Source organism: Patiria miniata, unplaced genomic scaffold (genome assembly GCF_015706575.1).
Source record: "Patiria miniata isolate m_02_andy unplaced genomic scaffold, ASM1570657v1 HiC_scaffold_20, whole genome shotgun sequence".
Taxonomy (NCBI): Eukaryota; Metazoa; Echinodermata; class Asteroidea; order Valvatida; family Asterinidae; genus Patiria; species Patiria miniata.
In genome coordinates this window covers 29,267,839-29,288,729 of record NW_024037059.1, presented here as the reverse complement: position 1 = coordinate 29,288,729, position 20,891 = coordinate 29,267,839, and the positions used below count along the sequence as shown (strand labels likewise).

At 41.6% G+C, this 20,891-nt stretch overlaps 2 protein-coding genes across 2 annotated transcripts; both read right to left on the bottom strand.

Annotated features, from left to right (window-relative positions):
• Positions 1-2,072: 2,072 nt before the first annotated feature.
• LOC119729311 (C-type lectin mannose-binding isoform-like) lies at positions 2,073-3,492 on the bottom strand. Its single transcript, XM_038201933.1, has one exon. It carries the CDS (start codon positions 3,261-3,263, stop codon positions 2,472-2,474), a length of 792 nt encoding a protein of 263 aa, XP_038057861.1. The 5' UTR covers positions 3,264-3,492; the 3' UTR covers positions 2,073-2,471.
• A 3,735-nt stretch (positions 3,493-7,227) lies between these two features.
• LOC119729092 (C-type lectin mannose-binding isoform-like) lies at positions 7,228-8,563 on the bottom strand. The gene has a single exon (XM_038201600.1). It carries the CDS (start codon positions 8,417-8,419, stop codon positions 7,628-7,630), a length of 792 nt encoding a protein of 263 aa, XP_038057528.1. The 5' UTR covers positions 8,420-8,563; the 3' UTR covers positions 7,228-7,627.
• Between the last annotated feature and the right edge of the window lie 12,328 nt (positions 8,564-20,891).

The window sequence follows — 20,891 nt, the reverse complement described above, 5'->3', positions numbered from 1 at the left end:
ACTCAAAACTCCGCCAGCTAGTGCCAATTTGCCCACCAAATCTCGGACAAAATTCTAAAAATTCATGTTCAACAAAATTCACAGAATAACACATAGAGAAACAACCAACTTCGTTCCGGAAAACATGCTCACTGCCCTAAAAAAAAAAAAAAAAAAAAAAAAAACCCACACGATCAATAGAATTTGTTTTGTGAAGCTGCATACTCTATTCATAGAAGCCACAGGACTGCAGTCAATTACAGAATTTGCCAATAAATCATCTACCTCCTGGTTTAAAATGTTTTTTTTGGCAACTGTACACAGATCGTTGTCATGGTAACTACGGTAAATACAAATTTGATGAAAAATGTAAAGCTACGCATGGATGGCGCATGTGAAGGCCAGAAATAATAGGCAACTCAGGAAAAGCTATTAAGAAATGAGCTACATTATACTCGCTGAGTACGAAATTCTTTTGTGTGATGCAACGTTTAATAAGTACCACGAGGCCATGACCATAGCGGTGAAGACAATTGGGATATTGGCATCTTAGGGGCAATTGAGGGTGTGGGAGGATGGGTCTACACTCGGAACCAGTCTGGTAACTGTTTAAATGATGTTGCCAAAACGTCTCATCGTTGGCTTGATAAGCCTTTGTCTTATAATCAGATGCACTGGTGGTAATGAGAGGTGTGGGGGCCTCCATTAGAGGGGCGTGTCCTCCTGCTTGGAGCCAGTGGGGTGACAATGCTACAAGAAACTCAGCGAGAATCTACCATGGGCTGAGGCAAAACAGGAGTGCTTATGTAACGCATATCCAGGCACCAGACTGTTCCTCATTTGCATACGTGTTCAAAAATCTTGCACATGCAAATGATCCAATACCAGGGTGAGAGAGCAGGTAGTGATGGGCGCGTTCTGTTCGACACCCTGGGGACGAGGTTGTGAAGACCCCTGTTTTAAATCGATGCTACCCTTAACCCTCACTCGACCCATGATTCCCGCTTATCCAAGTTGAAACATTAGTTTCAGGTCGGTGCATGTCGGTTCATTCCATCACAGTCACGTGCAGGTCACCTGACCACGCACAATTATGTAGCAAGATATGTGACAGAGGGACCCCCTCCCCCCGTCTTTTGTGTTGGTCATTGTGTTACCAGAATCTCAGGAATTCTTTGGAGATATGGGGGGGGGGGGGTCACAGCAATAGTTTAGGGTGTGTATATTATACGGACATGGGGGTACCCCACTGTCACATATTGTGACAGGTGTATGCCCACCCCTCCCCGGTTCCTGTTATGAAGTTAGATTGCTTAAAGTTGTTATAAAATCCCAATCAATATATCACAAAGAAAAATATTGTGAGAGTTATTTTTCCTTTACCTACAACACCAATAATTAATTTATTCGAAAAATGAAATTTTACAAAGCAACTAGGGTACAGATTCATCGTTGCGCAAACAAATGTGAATTCAAATGAATGGACTGTAGACATGTTTTCATGCCATCGTTTTGAAATTTTCAAATAAATGTGATTTGAACACATTGGGCAACTTGAGAAATTCTAATTCGCTTCCAAACTGATACAATTCAGTTTTCAAAACCATTGGGGCAGCCATAATTGAAAGGACTGTTAATGATACACGTGAGTGATTTAAAATTCCTTCAGTTTGTGTAAATAAAGAAAAGGACGATGGTAATAATTTAAGAAATATTAAATCACCGATATAAGGCCAAAAAAAAAGCCATTCGGTCTCTAGTCAGACCAAAGTTCCGGAATTGACGCGGGGACGCCGCTTTTTTTTTTCAAGCTTGGATTGAACAGACAAGGTGGGGTATTTTTTTGCTTTTTTGGTGTCCTCATGTACATTGGTTTCCTCCATAATTTGCCTTGGTGCTCTCGATCATTTGCCTTGGTGCAATTTCCCATTCCTTGGTGCTCTTTGGTAAAAAAAAAAATGAGGAGGTGCGGCAATAGAGGGCGCTGTTGGAGCTACCGCGGAACATTTTGGGGGAAAAAAAGATCGACGCGCATGATTAAAATCGACGCGCGCGCTGACCAGAGACCGACTTATTTTTTTTTGGCCTAATCGATCTTATATTTTTGTTGCTGAAAAAATGCAAACATTGCAAAAACTAGAACTACCTGCGAATGTACAATGCATTAACGCTTCAAAGTTGTTATGTAATTTGCGGGGGAAAAACCTTCCAACGATTTTCATCAGTTCAAAACGCTTTCAATCCAATCCTTGTCGTGTTCGCAAAAAGAACAAAATATTCATCTTCTTTACCTCAAAGTATATCCCAAGCTTTTTTTCCTCTTCAGAACAAAAAAAGGAAAGAAAGAAAGAAATGCCACGTGATCTTAATATTAAGAACAAATGTCTTGCGAATATTTTGTAATCCGGTTTTCAAGAACCAAATTCGAATTGTTTTTAGTCAGTTTGCAAGTTTAAGTTTGTAGAGTGCATCTTTTCGGTTCCAGTCACTGATTAACCAACGCACACCTCAGAGTATATACAGAAGTAATCGGTCTTCTGAAACTTGTCCTTAACTTCGGAGCTTGTGCTGTTGTTCAGCTGGCATACTTTCTTCCCTTCTTTTGTTTTCTTGATGTTGAAGGAGCGACATCCTGACTCATTGGCGCAGGCCGAGCCACAGGCAACCAAACCCTCAGTGATAAACTCCCGGATGTTGTGGTCGAGGAGGCAGGTTGAGTTGAGAATGCGGCCGTGAGTGTCGGTAGAGAGGCAGTATCGACGGGGTTGGGTTGGGAGATGAGTGCAAGCTGCATGACGAACACAAAAAGCCCTCCACGGACTCTCACATCGTGCATCATCCATCCTGTCATTAAAACGTGCGGCTAACTTAGCACAATCTTGATTGCCGCCCCAACTATTTGGTTGCCCATCAGCCCATACCAAGAAGGGCTCGCCTCCTTCCTGACCGTCACACTCCCAAGCTCCTTCAACCTCTTTGTCATTGCAAGCAATCCAGGCCCTGTATTGACTGTCCACCTTTCGTGCCAGTTCTGCCATGAAGTTCAGTTCCTCGAGCGAGCGAGGAGCGGCCATCTTGCCTCCCACGTCTTGACAAGCTGTCTTGGCGTCATCCCAATTGTACGTTGAGGAAGTGAGGCGATAGCACGCGCTCCCCCACAGTTGCCACTCTGGTGGGCAAGAGGATTTGACAGGGGACCGAGAGGGGCAGAAATTTGACTCAGAGAGGGCCCTCATCGATAAAACGGCAACCACAATGGCAAAGAATTCGGACATAAACGCCATGATGAGCGGACAATTCGGAACGTTCGCTTTTCAGTCACTCAAGTTTACAAAGTGTCAATATTTCTGCGACCGGACTTGGCTGTGAAACGGCGAGAATCACTGGCTGGCTCGAAATGACAACTCCGCGCTGTGGAACAGCAATATGAGCAACGTGTCGCACTCGTCAACAGTGTTTCAGTGCGTTACCATGGCTACAGTAATCATCGTTGCCATAGCCACACCAAATACAAACGACGACTGAATGCAATAATACATTTTGCAGGATAGAACATTTTAGGTTGGTTTCCTTTCAACCAGATGTTTGCAATGAAATAGGATAAGTAAACAATTCATAACAAGAAATTGTCGGGGATTTCAGGACTTAGCGGCCCTTTAATACGTCTTTATTGTTTAACACCGTACTGAGTGGCAGCGCATACCGATTAGCAACACCAGCACATCATTTACACTGAAATATTCACGAGAAACCGTCGAACAAAATACAAACAAAATTTGGAATTAAAGCCGTCTGCCAGCCTGATTGGATCTCACCGCAAAAGCGCACTGCATACGCATTACGCTGCTTGCGCAACAGTGCGAGAACGCAATCGTCAAGTCGTTAGATTTGTCGCAACCGGCGGCCGATTATGTTCGACTGAAGTTCGCGGACAAAATACCACTATCAAACGACTTGTCATCAAGTCTACACTAATGCAAGGTTAAACAGTTTCCCATCGAAAGGAATTAGCCACCATTTTATTATAAATGATAAACGCCTCGCCGAGCACGTACCAAATTACTTGACAAAGAGTGAAACCTTTGAGTAATTGCATACTTTGCTCATAATTGCTACTTTATTATCCCACCAATCATTAACTAATTGGATTCCTGTCTATGGCCTTCTGTGTCTTTTTGGTAATCATTAGCACAAACCCTCGGTTTTATTGGTGACAAAATTCCTACACATACATGTATAACGTGTGACATTATCGGCTGTTGATACGTTATCCGTTGGTTATTACATTATCAGTTTTAACAGACGGGCGTCCCGAAGGCCCGTATCGTTTTTTCACGTAAACGAGTCGGGGTACAGTGCACCACCGCCGAGAAATGTCTGCATGGAGGAGCCTTTTTTCATGTTCGTATCGGGCTCCAATTCCTCTTTTATTTATGGGAAAAGACAGGTCCGGTGCATGCGAATGGCAATTCACGGATAGCGTTATAATGTAATAATTCCTCCCAAATAGATGCAAATTCAGCTCAGAAAACGCCACGGATGGAAAAGTGAAAATAGAAAGTCTGACATTGATTGCGATGCTGGGGCGTCTAGTGAGTACTGCATGGAAAAAACTTTAGTTCGGCAACTGTTTTAAAATCCTTCATTGAAATGCAATGCAACATGACCTACTTGGAATACACATTAATAGTTTGGGGAATTTGAGCTATTTATCCATTTATAGATTGTCAATCTGCTGTAACTTTGGGAGATACGATGTTTACGCCGAAAAATACAATCCGAATGAAAGTCAACGTTCATTGAAAAATAAAACACTCGGGCATTAAAACACTTGGGAAAAAATTCTCTAGCAATAACCCGAGAAATACCAGGTGATTTCTCATGATATTTTATATTTTGAAATTTAATTTCATGAGAAATCATCAACTAATATAAAAAAAAATTGACAGAAACAATAAAGTCTTTTACACGCGACAAATACAATCCGAATGAAAGTCAATGTTCCTGGTATAAAAGCAACACATTCCTTTTGCATAGGAAGAAATACCCGTTTTAATGAATTTGAAGTTCGTCTGTTTTACTTTTTGTTTGGTATCTTACCCGCACACTTTTGCCAACTAGAAATCTAGAAATCTGCCCGTTTTCCGAATCATAACTCCGCCAGCTAGTGCCAATTTGTCCCCCAAAATCGCGGACAAAATTATAAAAACACATTCTTGAACTAATTCAAAACTCTGAAAGCTACTGCCAATTTGAAAATAACAAAATAACACATAGAGAAACAACCGACTTCGTTCCGGAAAACATGCTCACTGCCCTAAAAAAAACAAAAAAAAACAACAACCACACTATAAACAGAATCTGTTTTGTAAAGCTGCGTACTCATAGAAGCCACAGGACTGCAGTCAATTACAGAATTTGCCAATAAATCATCTCCCTCCTGATTAAAAATGTGTTTTTTTGGCAACTGTACACAGATCGTTGTCATGGTAACTACGGTAAATACAAATTTGATGAAAATGTAAAGCTTCGGATGGATGGCGCTTGTGAAGGCCAGAAATAATATGCAACTCAGGAAAAGCTATTAAAACAAATGAGCTACATTATACTCGCCGAGTACGAAATTCTTTTTTGTGATGCAGCGTTTAATATAAACCACGAGGCCATGACCATAGCGGTGAAGACAATTGGGATATTGGCATCTTAGGGGCAATTGAGGGTGTGGGAGAAAGGGTCTACACTCGGAACGAGTCTGGTAACTGTTTAAATGATGTTGCCTAAACGTGACACCTGTGGCTTGATAAGCCTTTGTCTTATAATCAGATGCACTGGTGGTAATGAGAGGTGTGGGGCCTCCATTAGAGGGGCGTGTCCTCCTGCTTGGAGCCAGTGGGGTGACAAATGCTACAAGAAACTCAGCGGGAAACTACCATGTGCTGAGGCAAAACAGGAGTGCTTATGTAACGCATATCCAGGCACCAGACTGTTCCTCATTTGCATACGTGTTCAAAAATCTTGCACATGCAAATGATCCAATACCAGGGTGAGAGAGCAGGTAGTGATGGGCGCGTTCTGTTCGACACCCTGGGGACGAGGTTGTGAAGACCCCTGTTTTAAATCGATGCTACCCTTAACCCTCACTCGACCCATGATTCCCGCTTATCCAAGTTGAAACATTAGTTTCAGGTCGGTGCATGTCGGTTCATTCCATCACAGTCACGTGCAGGTCACCTGACCACGCACAATTATGTAGCAAGATATGTGACAGAGGGACCCCCTCCCCCCGTCTTTTGTGTTGGTCATTGTGTTACCAGAATCTCAGGAATTCTTTGGAGATATCGGGGGGGGGGGGTCACAGCAATAGTCTAGGGTGTGTATATTATACGGACATGGGGGTACCCCACTGTCACATATTGTGACAGGTGTATGCCCACCCCTCCCCGGTTCCTGTTATGAAGTTAGATTGCTTAAAGTTGTTATAAAATCCCAATCAATATATCACAAAGAAAAATATTGTGAGAGTTATTTTTCCTTTACCTACAACACCAATAATTAATTTATTCGAAAAATGAAATTTTACAAAGCAACTAGGGTACAGATTCATCGTTGCGCAAACAAATGTGAATTCAAATGAATGGACTGTAGACATGTTTTCATGCCATCGTTTTGAAATTTTCAAATAAATGTGATTTGAACACATTGGGCAACTTGAGAAATTCTAATTCGCTTCCAAACTGATACAATTCAGTTTTCAAAACCATTGGGGCAGCCATAATTGAAAGGACTGTTAATGATACACGTGAGTGATTTAAAATTCCTTCAGTTTGTGTAAATAAAGAAAAGCACGATGGTAATAATTTAAGAAATATTAAATCACCGATTTAAGGCCAAAAAAAAAGCCATTCGGTCTCTAGTCAGACCAAAGTTCCGGAATTGACGCGGGGACGCCGCTTTTTTTTTTCAAGCTTGGATTGAACAGACAAGGTGGGGTATTTTTTTGCTTTTTTGGTGTCCTCATGTACATTGGTTTCCTCCATAATTTGCCTTGGTGCTCTCGATCATTTGCCTTGGTGCAATTTCCCATTCCTTGGTGCTCTTTGGTAAAAAAAAAAAATGAGGAGGTGCGGCAATAGAGGGCGCTGTTGGAGCTACCGCGGAACATTTTGGGGGAAAAAAAGATCGACGCGCATGATTAAAATCGACGCGCGCGCTGACCAGAGACCGACTTATTTTTTTTTTGGCCTAATCGATCTTATATTTTTGTTGCTGAAAAAATGCAAACATTGCAAAAACTAGAACTACCTGCGAATGTACAATGCATTAACGCTTCAAAGTTGTTATGTAATTTGCGGGGGAAAAACCTTCCAACGATTTTCATCAGTTCAAAACGCTTTCAATCCAATCCTTGTCGTGTTCGCAAAAAGAACAAAATATTCATCTTCTTTACCTCAAAGTATATCCCAAGCTTTTTTTCCTCTTCAGAACAAAAAAAGGAAAGAAAGAAAGAAATGCCACGTGATCTTAATATTAAGAACAAATGTCTTGCGAATATTTTGTAATCCGGTTTTCAAGAACCAAATTCGAATTGTTTTTAGTCAGTTTGCAAGTTTAAGTTTGTAGAGTGCATCTTTTCGGTTCCAGTCACTGATTAACCAACGCACACCTCAGAGTACATACAGAAGTAATCGGTCTTCTGAAACTTGTCCTTAACTTCGGAGCTTGTGCTGTTGTTCAGCTGGCATACTTTCTTCCCTTCTTTTGTTTTCTTGATGTTGAAGGAGCGACATCCTGACTCATTGGCGCAGGCCGAGCCACAGGCAACCAAACCCTCAGTGATAAACTCCCGGATGTTGTGGTCGAGGAGGCAGGTTGAGTTGAGAATGCGGCCGTGAGTGTCGGTAGAGAGGCAGTATCGACGGGGTTGGGTTGGGAGATGAGTGCAAGCTGCATGACGAACACAAAAAGCCCTCCATGGACTCTCACATCGTGCATCATCCATCGTGTCATTAAAACGTGCGGCTAACTTAGCACAATCTTGATTGCCGCCCCAACTATTTGGTTGCCCATCAGCCCATACCAAGAAGGGCTCGCCTCCTTCCTGACCGTCACACTCCCAAGCTCCTTCAACCTCTTTGTCATTGCAAGCAATCCAGGCCCTGTATTGACTGTCCACCTTTCGTGCCAGTTCTGCCATGAAGTTCAGTTCCTCGAGCGAGCGAGGAGCGGCCATCTTGCCTCCCACGTCTTGACAAGCTGTCTTGGCGTCATCCCAATTGTACGTTGAGGAAGTGAGGCGATAGCACGCGCTCCCCCACAGTTGCCACTCTGGCGGGCAAGAGGATTTGACAGGGGACCGAGACGGGCAGAAATTTGACTCAGAGAGGGCCCTCATCGATAAAACGGCAACCACAATGGCAAAGAATTCGGACATGAACGCCATGATGAGCGAACAATTCGAAACCTTCGCTTTTCAGTCACTCAAGTTTACAAAGTGTCAATATTTCTGCGACCGGACTTGGCTGTGAAACGGCGAGAATCACTGGCTGGCTCGAAATGACAACTCCGCGCTATGGAACAGCAATATGAGCAACGTGTCGCACTCGTCAACAGTGTTTCAGTGCGTTACCATGGCTACAGTAATCATCGTTGCCATAGCCACACCAAATACAAACGACGACTGAATGCAATAATACATTTTGCAGGATAGAACATTTTAGGTTGGTTTCCTTTCAACCAGATGTTTGCAATGAAATAGGATAAGTAAACAATTCATAACAAGAAATTGTCGGGGATTTCAGGACTTAGCGGCCCTTTAATACGTCTTTATTGTTTAACATCGTACTGAGTGGCAGCGCATACCGATTAGCAACACCAGCACATCATTTACACTGATATATTCACGAGAAACCGTCGAACAAAATACAAACAAAATGTGGAATTAAAGCCGTCTGCCAGCCTGATTGGATCTCACCGCAAAAGCGCACTGCATACGCATTACGCTGCTTGCGCAACAGTGCGAGAACGCAATCGTCAAGTCGTTAGATTTGTCGCAACCGGCGGCCGATTATGTTCGACTGAAGTTCGCGGACAAAATACCACTATCAAACGACTTGTCATCAAGTCTACACTAATGCAAGGTTAAACAGTTTCCCATCGAAAGGAATTAGCCACCATTTTATTATAAATGATAAACGCCTCGCCGAGCACGTACCAAATTACTTGACAAAGAGTGAAACCTTTGAGTAATTGCATACTTTGCTCATAATTGCTACTTTATTATCCCACCAATCATTAACTAATTGGATTCCTGTCTATGGCCTTCTGTGTCTTTTTGGTAATCATTAGCACAAACCCTCGGTTTTATTGGTGACAAAATTCCTACACATACATGTATAACGTGTGACATTATCGGCTGTTGATACGTTATCCGTTGGTTATTACATTATCAGTTTTAACAGACGGGCGTCCCGAAGGCCCGTATCGTTTTTTCACGTAAACGAGTCGGGGTACAGTGCACCACCGCCGAGAAATGTCTGCATGGAGGAGCCTTTTTTTCATGTTCGTATCGGGCTCCAATTCCTCTTTTATTTATGGGAAAAGACAGGTCCGGTGCATGCGAATGGCAATTCACGGATAGCGTTATAATGTAATAATTCCTCCCAAATAGATGCAAATTCAGCTCAGAAAACGCCACGGATGGAAAAGTGAAAATAGAAAGTCTGACATTGATTGCGATGCTGGGGCGTCTAGTGAGTACTGCATGGAAAAACTTTAGTTCGGCAACTGTTTTAAAATCCTTCATTGAAATGCAATGCAACATGACCTACTTGGAATACACATTGATAGTTTGGGGGAATTTGAGCTATTTATCCATTTATAGATTGTCAATCTGCTGTAACTTTGGGAGATACGAAGTTACGCCGAAAAATACAATCCGAATGAAAGTCAACGTTCATTGAAAAATAAAACACTCGGGCATTAAAACACTTGGGAATCAACTAATATAAAAAAAAAATTGACCGAAACAATAAAGTCTTTACACGCGACAAATACAATCCGAATGAAAGTCAATGTTCCTGGAATAAAAGCAACACATTCCTTTTGCATAGGAAGAAATACCCGTTTTAATGAATTTGAAGCTCGTCTGTTTTACTTTTTGTTTTGGTATCTTACCCGCACACTTTTGCCAACTAGAAATCTAGAAATCTGCCCGTTTTCCGAATCATAACTCCGCCAGCTAGTGCCAATTTGTCCCCCAAAATCGCGGACAAAATTATAAAAACACATTCTTGAACTAATTCAAAACTCTGAAAGCTACTGCCAATTTGAAAATAACAAAATAACACATAGAGAAACAACCGACTTCGTTCCGGAAAACATGCTCACTGCCCTAAAAAAAACAAAAAAAAAACAACAACCACACTATAAACAGAATCTGTTTTGTAAAGCTGCGTACTCTATTCATAGAAGCCACAGGACTGCAGTCAATTACAGAATTTGCCAATAAATCATCTCCCTCCTGATTAAAAATGTATTTTTTTTGGCAACTGTACACAGATCGTTGTCATGGTAACTACGGTAAATACAAATTTGATGAAAATGTAAAGCTTCGGATGGATGGCGCTTGTGAAGGCCAGAAATAATATGCAACTCAGGAAAAGCTATTAAAACAAATGAGCTACATTATACTCGCCGAGTACGAAATTCTTTTTTGTGATGCAGCGTTTAATATAAACCACGAGGCCATGACCATAGCGGTGAAGACAATTGGGATATTGGCATCTTAGGGGCAATTGAGGGTGTGGGAGAAAGGGTCTACACTCGGAACGAGTCTGGTAACAGTTTAAATGATGTTGCCTAAACGTTACACCTGTGGCTTGATAAGCCTTTGTCTTATGATCAGATGCACTGGTGGTAATGAGAGGTGTGGGGCCTCCATTAGAGGGGCGTGTCCTCCTGCTTGGAGCCAGTGGGTTGACAAATGCTACAAGCAACTCAGCGAGAATCTACCATGGGCTGAGGCAAAACAGGAGTGCATCAAGATAGGAAGTGTCTTGGTCATGCCACAGTCTCAGGAGGAAACTGAATTCCTTCGGGAGAACCTAAGCATCTGGTTTTGGATCGACTGTAACGATCTGGAAGGTTTGTCATAAAAGATGCCCAGTGGCGCACCCAAGGGGGGGGGGGCGCTCGGGGGCTTGAGCCCCCCTAGAGGTTGTCAATTTTTTTCTGGTAATTTTTTTGTGTTAGTTCCTCGATTTGACCTTGGTGATATGTATGTGGCCTATTTTCGAGTAGTATAATAGGGGTGTAAGTGGCGCCACCAACGTCAAAATAGTCAGCCCCCACAAAAAAACACCAATTTTTTTCTGCGGCCCAAAATTTTGGCCAAATTTTTTTGACAAAATTTAACTTCTAAACTGTGAGCCCCCCAAAACCAAATCCTGGGTGCGCCACTGTATATGCCTTGTTTACTCATTATCACTTAGGCTGGCTCAAAGAAAACGAAAATGATCATGTTTAGAAATTAATCACATATTTAAATGAAGTCGTTGAAAATGTTACAGCAAAAACTAAGATGAAGATAAAATATCTATTTAAAAAACTGTTTTCGTAACTGAGACGTTTATTAATTCTGACTGATTTACTTCAAAAGTTTATGGAAAGAGACATTGTTTTAAAGATGTTCAGAGTATTTTGAAGACTCCAACAGTAAGTTTCGCAGTGCTCATTTTTTTGTGAGTAGTTTTCTGTAATTTCACGAAAAACAAATCTGAAATTCGAACAATCATTCGAAAAAATAATCTTCACTTTCTTCAATAAGCGATATTGATTGGATTATTCTCCGTGTTGTGCATACTAGGTTCGTGGGAGTGTCGGGATGGTACTACCGATGTGGTGTACACCGACTGGGGGCGGGGTGAACCTAACAACGGCCACAGAGAAGACTGTGCGGTGGTGACAGATAGTGGCGTTTGGAATGATGTCAAATGTGAGGATCGCGCTCCCGTTATCTGCAAACGCCCAGCACCACAGCTGCAATTTTAAATACAAATCTACCGACGACAACTAGATTTCATTAAAATTGATCAACAACGAGGTTTAGTACATTTTAGCATTTAAATGTTTACTTCTAAATTAGAATCACCAAAGTATGGTAACGAGTTCATCTGTGTGCCATTAATTGGCTTCAACAAAAGAAACAGCACCATTAATGACAGCTTCAGAAAGCATATCAATTAAGCAAGCAAGATGTATAAACATGAGAGACAGAACTCAAGCAAGCAGAATCAAAGAAGTCAAGAAGATTGAACAACGTAGGTTCGCATTCGCACTTAGAGTAGACAAGGCGAAGCATCGGTTCAGCCAAATCCCCAAAGCGTGAAGTGATTTCTAGGTGTCGAACTAGCTCCAGAAGAGCGTCATGAAAATAGTGCTCCAACGTTGAGGGCTGAACTACTGCATCTCACCGGGGTCTTTAACTAGTGTTACTGCAATCAATCAGATGGTGGGCCTCGTACTATACTTTCAATGGGGGCGCTGTTCAAATCCGACCATTATTAACACTATATCATAGAATAGAGTACAAATACCCCCGTATTAAACACAGCTGGCTCTCTCCGAATTTTGGGCACAGGCGGACATTATTACCAGTATAAATATTTTAGGGCGTGGGGGCGGAGGGGGGGGGGGTTCACATGATTATACTGATGGTACTACCGATGTGGTGTACACCGACTGGGGGCGGGGTGAACCTAACAACGGCCACAGAGAAGACTGTGCGGTGGTGACAGATAGTGGCGTTTGGAATGATGTCAAATGTGAGGATCGCGCTCCCGTTATCTGCAAACGCCCAGCACCACAGCTGCAATTTTAAATACAAATCTACCGACGACAACGAGATTTGATTAAAATTGATCAACAACGAGGTTTAGTACATTTTAGCATTTAAATGTTTACTTCTAAATTAGAATCACCAAAGTATGGTAACGAGTTCATCTGCGTGCTATTATAATTGGCTTCAACAAAAGAAACAGCACCATTAATGACAGCTTCAGAAAGCATATCAATTAAGCAAGCAAGATGTATAAACATGAGAGACAGAACTCAAGCAAGCAGAATCAAAGAACTAAGAAGTCAAGAAGATTGAACAACGTAGGTTCGCATTCGCACTTAGAGTAGACAAGGCGAAGCATCGGTTCAGCCAAATCCCCAAAGCGTGAAGTGATTTCTAGGTGTCGAACTAGCTCCAGAAGAGCGTCATGAAAATAGTGCTCCAACGTTGAGGGCTGAACTACTGCATCTCACCGGGGTCTTTAACTAGTGTTACTGCAATCAATCAGATGGGGGGGCCTCGTACTATACTTTCAATGGGGGCGCTGTTCAAATCCGACCATCATTAACACTATATCATAGAATAGTGTACAAATACCCCCGTATTAAACACAGCTGGCTCTCTCCGAATTTTGGGCACAGGCGGACTTTATTACCAGTATAATTATTTTCGGGTGTCGGAGCGGGGGGGGGGGGGGTTCACATGATTGTTTTTATGTATTTTTTATGAAACAAATCGAGTCCAAGCTGTGGGGGGGGGGGGGTGACCCCCTAACCACTTGAACCCCCCCCCCCTCTGGATCCGCGCCTGCGCATTATTGTTTATCGAGATCACACACGCGACATTTACAGCAAAGAAAATACTACGTCCGGATCGTTCTCGGCGCATACACCATGATTAGGTATCAAAACAAAACTGCATTTATGTTTTTGACAGATGATTTCAGCTATTCACATCAGCTTATCTTTGCCAGAAATCGGACAGTAAACATAGCTGAATACTACACAAACATGACGTATTGGCTTATCTGCGATACAATTGTGTTAAAGCAATAAAACCCACAGACCCCCCACCACCCCCAATAATAATAGCTTCTCATTAAGTGTTTCTATTTTTCTTTCAATTTTTAATGTTTAAATCAATTCATAAACAGCTGACAGACGGAAACAAATAGGATACAATTTAGATCTTGAAGGTAGAGTAGATCATTATTTTGTCATTTGTGCACATTTCTTCGTTTGAAGCAACAAAAGTTCTCAAAATCTATAGACGGGTGCTGAACAACTAACCTGAAGAAGTCTTAGCTCTGTGAATGCTGTATATTCCGAGAAAACAATATTCTAGGACCTCGATTTCAATTCGAAAGTTGCAAAGTCATGTTTTGAATTGCTTCCAAAATCTGCATTCGGGACACGTTCTCATTCAGCCGATTGTAGCTATGTGATGTCACGCACTGAACATACGAGTAACAGCAACCGCGCGCGCGTGTGCGTCGTGTCAACGCTTGCGAGCATCAAAGTACCCATTCACGGATTCGCCCAATTACAAACCAACTACTAACGGACATTTCCAAAAATGTGTCACTTGGCGCATTATTATGACATGATGAACAAAAACTACCAAAATGAGACGTTAATTATATTCTCAATTTGCTGTATTTATATACAATTCTGATTCATCTTCCCTTTTTCTTTGTGAAAAAAAGCAGATATTTTTTTCTGATACCAACTAAAAGGCCATTTTGGATGTGGTAGTTTCAAGATAAATTTGAGAGCTTTGTTTTTTATTTCAAGGGCAGACAATAATTCTAACTTACAAACCATTATGCAAAGCGTCTGTATGCAATCCGTTATACATGCAGGCCCCAGGCCCAAACAGCAAGACGGTACGAATGGTAACCATTACAATGTCGTTTATAAAGCGGGCTTGGTTCTGATGTCAGCTCATTTTAAAAATCTCTCTGAATGCCGTACGTGAACAAAATTAAAGACATGTCGACAATCCCAATGATGTTAACGATAACAGGCTTATTAGCACCAGACTAATCTTCCAAGTAAAAATATATATAGAACTTGTGTCTATTTTTTAAACTTTTTTTTTTCTTCCAAAAAAACCCCCCGATGGTTGAATAATTATAGACAATTAATTAACAATTTCTGTAAGAAGTAGATTCAAAGTATTTTTCAAAGCACCTGTTTTATTTCACTATTGTAAGTGTTTGTCGTCTTATTTAAGGATGGATGTTGTTCAGTTCTGATTGTAAATTGATGTAGCATATGTAACTGTATTCCCATTATCCAATGTTCAGTCTTGAATAAAGTCTGGTCTGACAGCCTATAACACTTCAACATCTGAATTAAGACTACGATTCCATCAATCTCTTTATTACGTCCTTAGGGTAGAAAAAAATCCAGGAAAAAGTGCTGTTAAACAGAAGAAGCGTGAAACTATTGGGTCTATTTTTTTGTTGTCAGAATAAGACTGAGATGAAATCTCTTGAAGGAAATTACGTTGCGTGTCATCAGTTAGTGGTTAGCTTTTCTCATCATCGATCGATCCGCTGTGTGAATGGCGGACTGAAAGTCAAAGAAAATATTAAAGGCAACTCTAAGCGCTATCTGCATCAATACAGGGGAGGAGCTGATTTGAGACAGTGTCTTCACTTCTACACTCAGCACCAGTGGGGTGACATCTGAAAATGATGTCGCCAAAACGTCTCATCATAGGCTTGATAAGCCTTTGTCTTATGATCAGATGCACTGGTGGTAATGAGAGGTGTGTGGCCTCCATTAGAGGGGCGTGTCCTCCTGCTTGGAGCCAGTGGGGTGACAAATGCTACAAGCAACTCAGCGAGAATCTACCATGGGCTGAGGCAAAACAGGAGTGCATCAAGATGGGAAGTGTCTTGGTCATGCCACAGTCTCAGGAGGAAACTGAGTACCTTCAGAGCCGTTTCAGTCGTCGGTTTTGGATCGACTGCAATGATCTTCAAGTTGAAGGTTTGCATACCATACAGTTCAGTCCAAGTTTTCAATACTTTAATTTTTTTTGGATATTTTGGTGTTAAATCTGTTGAGAACGAACAGCACAAACAGTGAAACGAACCGTCTTGCTGTATTAGAAGCGTGTTGTTTGCATACAAGATGAACATTTGTATCATAAATAATACCCCTAGTGCCTAGTGGTGTCCACCCCCATGAAGTAATTAAGAATGATTGCATTAATTAAAATAATATCATTAAGAATGCTTGCAATATTTAAGTGCTTGCAATAATTAGAAATACTTGAATTAAGAATGTTGGCATGAATAAGAGGGCGTGCATTAAATAAGAGTGCTTGCAATAATTACGAATGCTTGCATGAATTACGAATGCTTGCATGAATTACGAATGCTTGCATGAATTACGAATGCTTGCATAAGTGAAGAATATTTGCATTAATTAAGAATGCTTGCATTAATTAAGATTGGTTGCATTAATTAACAATAATGTCATTAAGGATGCTTGCATTAAGAACGCTTGCAATATTTAAGAGTGCTTGCAATAATTAAAAATACTCGAATTAAAAGTGTTTGCATGAATTAAGAGTGCTTGCATTAATTAAGAGTGCTTGCAAAAATTAAGAATGCTTGCATGAATTACGAATGCTTGCATAAATGAAGAATGTTAATTTAGAATGCTTGCATTAATAAAGAATGCTTGCATTAATTAAGAGTGCTTGTAATATATCAGAATGCTTGCATTTTGAAGCATGCTTGCATTAATTCATAATGATTGCTATAATTCAGAATGTTTGCACGAATTAGAATGTTTGCACGAATTAGAATGCTTGCATGAATTAGAATGCTTGCATGTACAAGAATGCTTGCATGGATTAGAATGTTTGCATGAATTAGAATGCTTGCATGAATTAAAATGCTTGCATGTACAAGAATGCTTGCATGAATTAGAATACTTGCATGAATTAGAATGCTTGCATGAATTAGAATACTTGCATGAATTAGAATGCTTGCATATACAAGAATGCTTGCATGAATTAGAATGCTTGCATGAATTAGAATACTTGCATGAATTAGAATACTTGCATGAATTAGAATAATTGCATGAATTAGAATGCTTGAATGCTTGTATTAATTCAGTATGCTTCTAACTTACCAAATAATAAATTGCATCAAAACGACTATTACTTTTCTTTGATATATGCTCTAGGTACATGGGTGTGTCGAGATGGCACTACTGATGTGCAGTACAGAAACTGGAGGGTGGAGCCTGCTGAACCTAATAATTACTTCGTCGGAGAAGATTGTGCACGAACAGAAACATTGGGATGGAATGACGTAACATGTGAGATACCCCATGCCGTCATCTGCAAACGACCAGCACCACAGCTGCACTTCTAAGTGGCAAGTTATCTCACTGGCAATTGAATCCCCAATAATTGAGTTAAATACTACGAATATCCACTTTTCCCTCCAACTTGTGAAGACAAAAGGACCTAGATGAATCATCGACCATGAGCCAAGGAGTATGATTATGAACTTTCAAATGACACCAGGATCGTGTCTCTACGACCCATAATTAGGGAAGTTATTAACTTTAGAGAAATGTTAACTGAGGGTAATTTGTGCCATTTATAATGTAAATGCATTGAAGCACGAGTAACATTTTTAACTAAAGATTCAACTCTGAAACCATAAAACATGGTTAGTGAAGAAAACATCACACAATCTCAATGAAACCTGATTAGGTTGGGGCTAAAGTATAATTTACCATCGCATCACTATGGATATGTATCAGGAAAATCGAATTATAATCTACAAAATCACATGGCATGACGGTGTAAATTGTAAACATCATTTCCAGCCAATGGAATGACCTGAAATAGTCATGTGACTTGATTGACATGTGTGGCTGCAGACTGAGCTAAACAAAACTGTCAATAAAATCCACAGTTATCATCAAGATTCAAGCAGGTATCACATTTACCTCCTAAAAATATCACGGGTGCGTTCGAGTAGCTCACCCGGATCGACTCGGGTAGAGGCAGATGGGTTAGCAACGACAGCCGGGCTAATCGAACGCTCAACCGCGGGCCATCACGATCCTCACGTGACACCCGTAGGAACGGCCGTCATGGCCGTAGCCGCAGACAAAAACGGCCATTTCGGATTGGGTTTTAGTTTGAGATTTTCTGCTTTTCAGTCAATTGCACATCTCAAAAAGTTGGGCTGGAATAATAGCCTCTAAATTTGCAACAAGCTTAATAAATAATTACCTTTAGACTTCAAATTAAGGTGATTTTGGGGTCCACCTGACATTCCCGCTGTCCGGCTGCCATATTTGTCCGTTTCTAGGGATGAACAACGCATGCGTGTGACGTATTTTCACCAGTGACTTTGCTCACGAAGCTGACTCGTGTCGACCCGGGCGAGCTAATACGAACACACCCTATATGAAACTGTTAATTGTTCACTTTTCAGGCAATTTTGGTAACAACAGTGAACTAGATTGTGGTTTGCATATGCATTTTATAACACGAAAATCTGATGAAATTCTTATGCTTTGACAATGAATTCTGGGCATCAAAAGAGATGTTTCGGCATCATTGAAAAAGCTTCATATTTCGCACCAAGGACTTCACAGTAATCCATTTACTCGTACAAATATCTCAAGAATACGCTTTTTACTCCATCATATACATGTGGGCTTTACAATAAAGAAGGTACAAATGGTAACCATGACAACGAAGCTTGCTTCTGGTGAAGGTAAATGGTAAATACAATTTTCTTTGATGTCGTCTTTGATGCGTGCGCCAAATTTAAATAATATCCCGGGTGATGGCAAGCCAGTGTGTATTTGGCACCACTTGGCACCAACTTGGGGCCATGTGACTAATTTGCATTCAGGGAAGGTAGATATGAAAGTCGGGCAATCCTTACTGCTTGATGCTGTACACGTTTCTGAATTCCCATCAACTACATGTTATGTTTCAGTGTTTAATAAAGTCTGGTATGATAGCTTATTTTCACTTTGTCAATCTCTTCATTGTGTTCTTGTGGTAGAAAAAAAAATCCAGGGAAGAAAAAAAAAGTACGATTATTTTTTTTCACAATTAGACGAAATCTCTTTATTACTGGCACGTCACATTTAGGCCAACGATGCGTGCCATCAATTAGTGATTAGTTTAATACTGTGCATAACATTGATCGTTGTAAATGGAGGGCGAGCTTTGTATTAAAATAAATTAGATATAGCAACTCTAATCGCTATTTGTTACCAAAACTGGGAGCTTCTTCATCATAAATTTATGCTCGAGTCAATTCAAGTCACCAATATTTGAACACCATGTTATAAATTACAGAATGGAAGAAGGACCACAATGCACCAGTTTATTATGAAGATATAAACGAAGTTTATGCTGCATTGGTACCCAATATAGGCAATTTCTGCTGGACATTTAAAACAAAGATCACAAGTTTAAGATCCACACAGCAACAGTGGGCAAGACGTAAAATTCGGTTTTATCTCTGGTTTGACTTCAGGTCTGGAATCTTTCTTATGCTGACAGCATCAAAACCAAATTGAAACATACGAAACTGGTGTGATTTTGTACAAACGTATATAAAAAAAAAATTCAAAGCAGAACATAAATTTAGTCTAGTTCCATCAAGGGCTTAAGAAATCGCCCAACCGATGATGAAACCAAGAATTGGGAAATGCGTGCATTGTCTGCTTCCGGGAAACACGTGGTAGTTTGTTTGCTACATTATAAGACTACGGGGTAGGCGTCTGTGATATTATTACTATGACAGTAACGCGAAGTACGCGAACATAAGTAACTTTGCACCGTACGTCACTGCATGTATATTTAGTACAGTTTTGGGATCAATTTAGTTTTAGGCTCTGACTTGAGTCGAGTCAAGTCTTCTAATGAGGGACTCGAGTCGATAACCCGTTGGGACTCATTGACTCGAGTCATTACAACTCTGAAAAAGGACCTCCATTGCCAAGTTCACCCCTCCTTTGCTAACTAACCTTCACAGCTGTATGTGACTTCTACATATTTGGTCTTGATGGTGCTGCATGGATCGTCTGATGTTAAATCTTCCTGGTCAGTCTGCAATCAAAAGTAATCCGATTCATGCATTATTTTCGCTATGCTCCCTGTACCATTACTCTCAGTACCGCGCGGAACCGCCCTGTCTGTTACTCCCTGTACTGCCCCAAACCGCTCTGCCTGTTACTCCCTGTACTGCCTCAAACCACCCTGCCTGTTACTCCCTGTACTGCCCCAAACCGTCCTGCCTGTTACTCCCTGTACTGCCTCAAACCACCCTGCCTGTTACTCCCTGTACTGCCCCAAACCGTCCTGCCTGTTACTCCCTGTACTGCCTCAAACCACCCTGCCTGTTACTCCCTGTACTGCCCCAAACCGTCCTGCCTGTTACTCCCTGTACTGCCCCAAACCACCCTGCCTGCTAATCCCTCTCCTGCCCCAAACCGCCCTGCCTGTTACTCCCTGTACTGCCCCAAGCCACCCGCCTGTTACTCCCTGTACTGCCCCAAACCGTCCTGTCTGTTACTCCCTGAACTGCCCCAAGCCACCCGTCTGTTACTCCCTGTACTGCCTCAAACCACCCTGCCTGTTACTCCCTGTACTGCCCCAAACCGTCCTGCCTGTTACTCCCTGTACTGCCCCAAACCACCCTGCCTGTTACTCCCTGTACTGCCCCAAACCGTCCTGCCTGTTACTCCCTGTACTGCCCCAAGCCACCCGCCTGTTACTTCCTGTACTGCCTCAAACCACCCTGCCTGCTACTCCCTCTCCTGCCCCAAACCACCCTGCTTGTTACTCCCTGTACTGCCCAAAGCCACCCGCCTGTTACTCCCTGTACTGCCTCAAACCACCCTGCCTGTTACTCCCTGTACTGCCCCAAACCGTCCTGCCTGTTACTCCCTGTACTGCCCCAAACCACCCTGCCTGTTACTCCCTGTACTGCCCCAAACCGTCCTGCCTGTTACTCCCTGTACTGCCCCAAACCACCCTGCTTGTTACTCCCTCTCCTGCCCCAAACCAC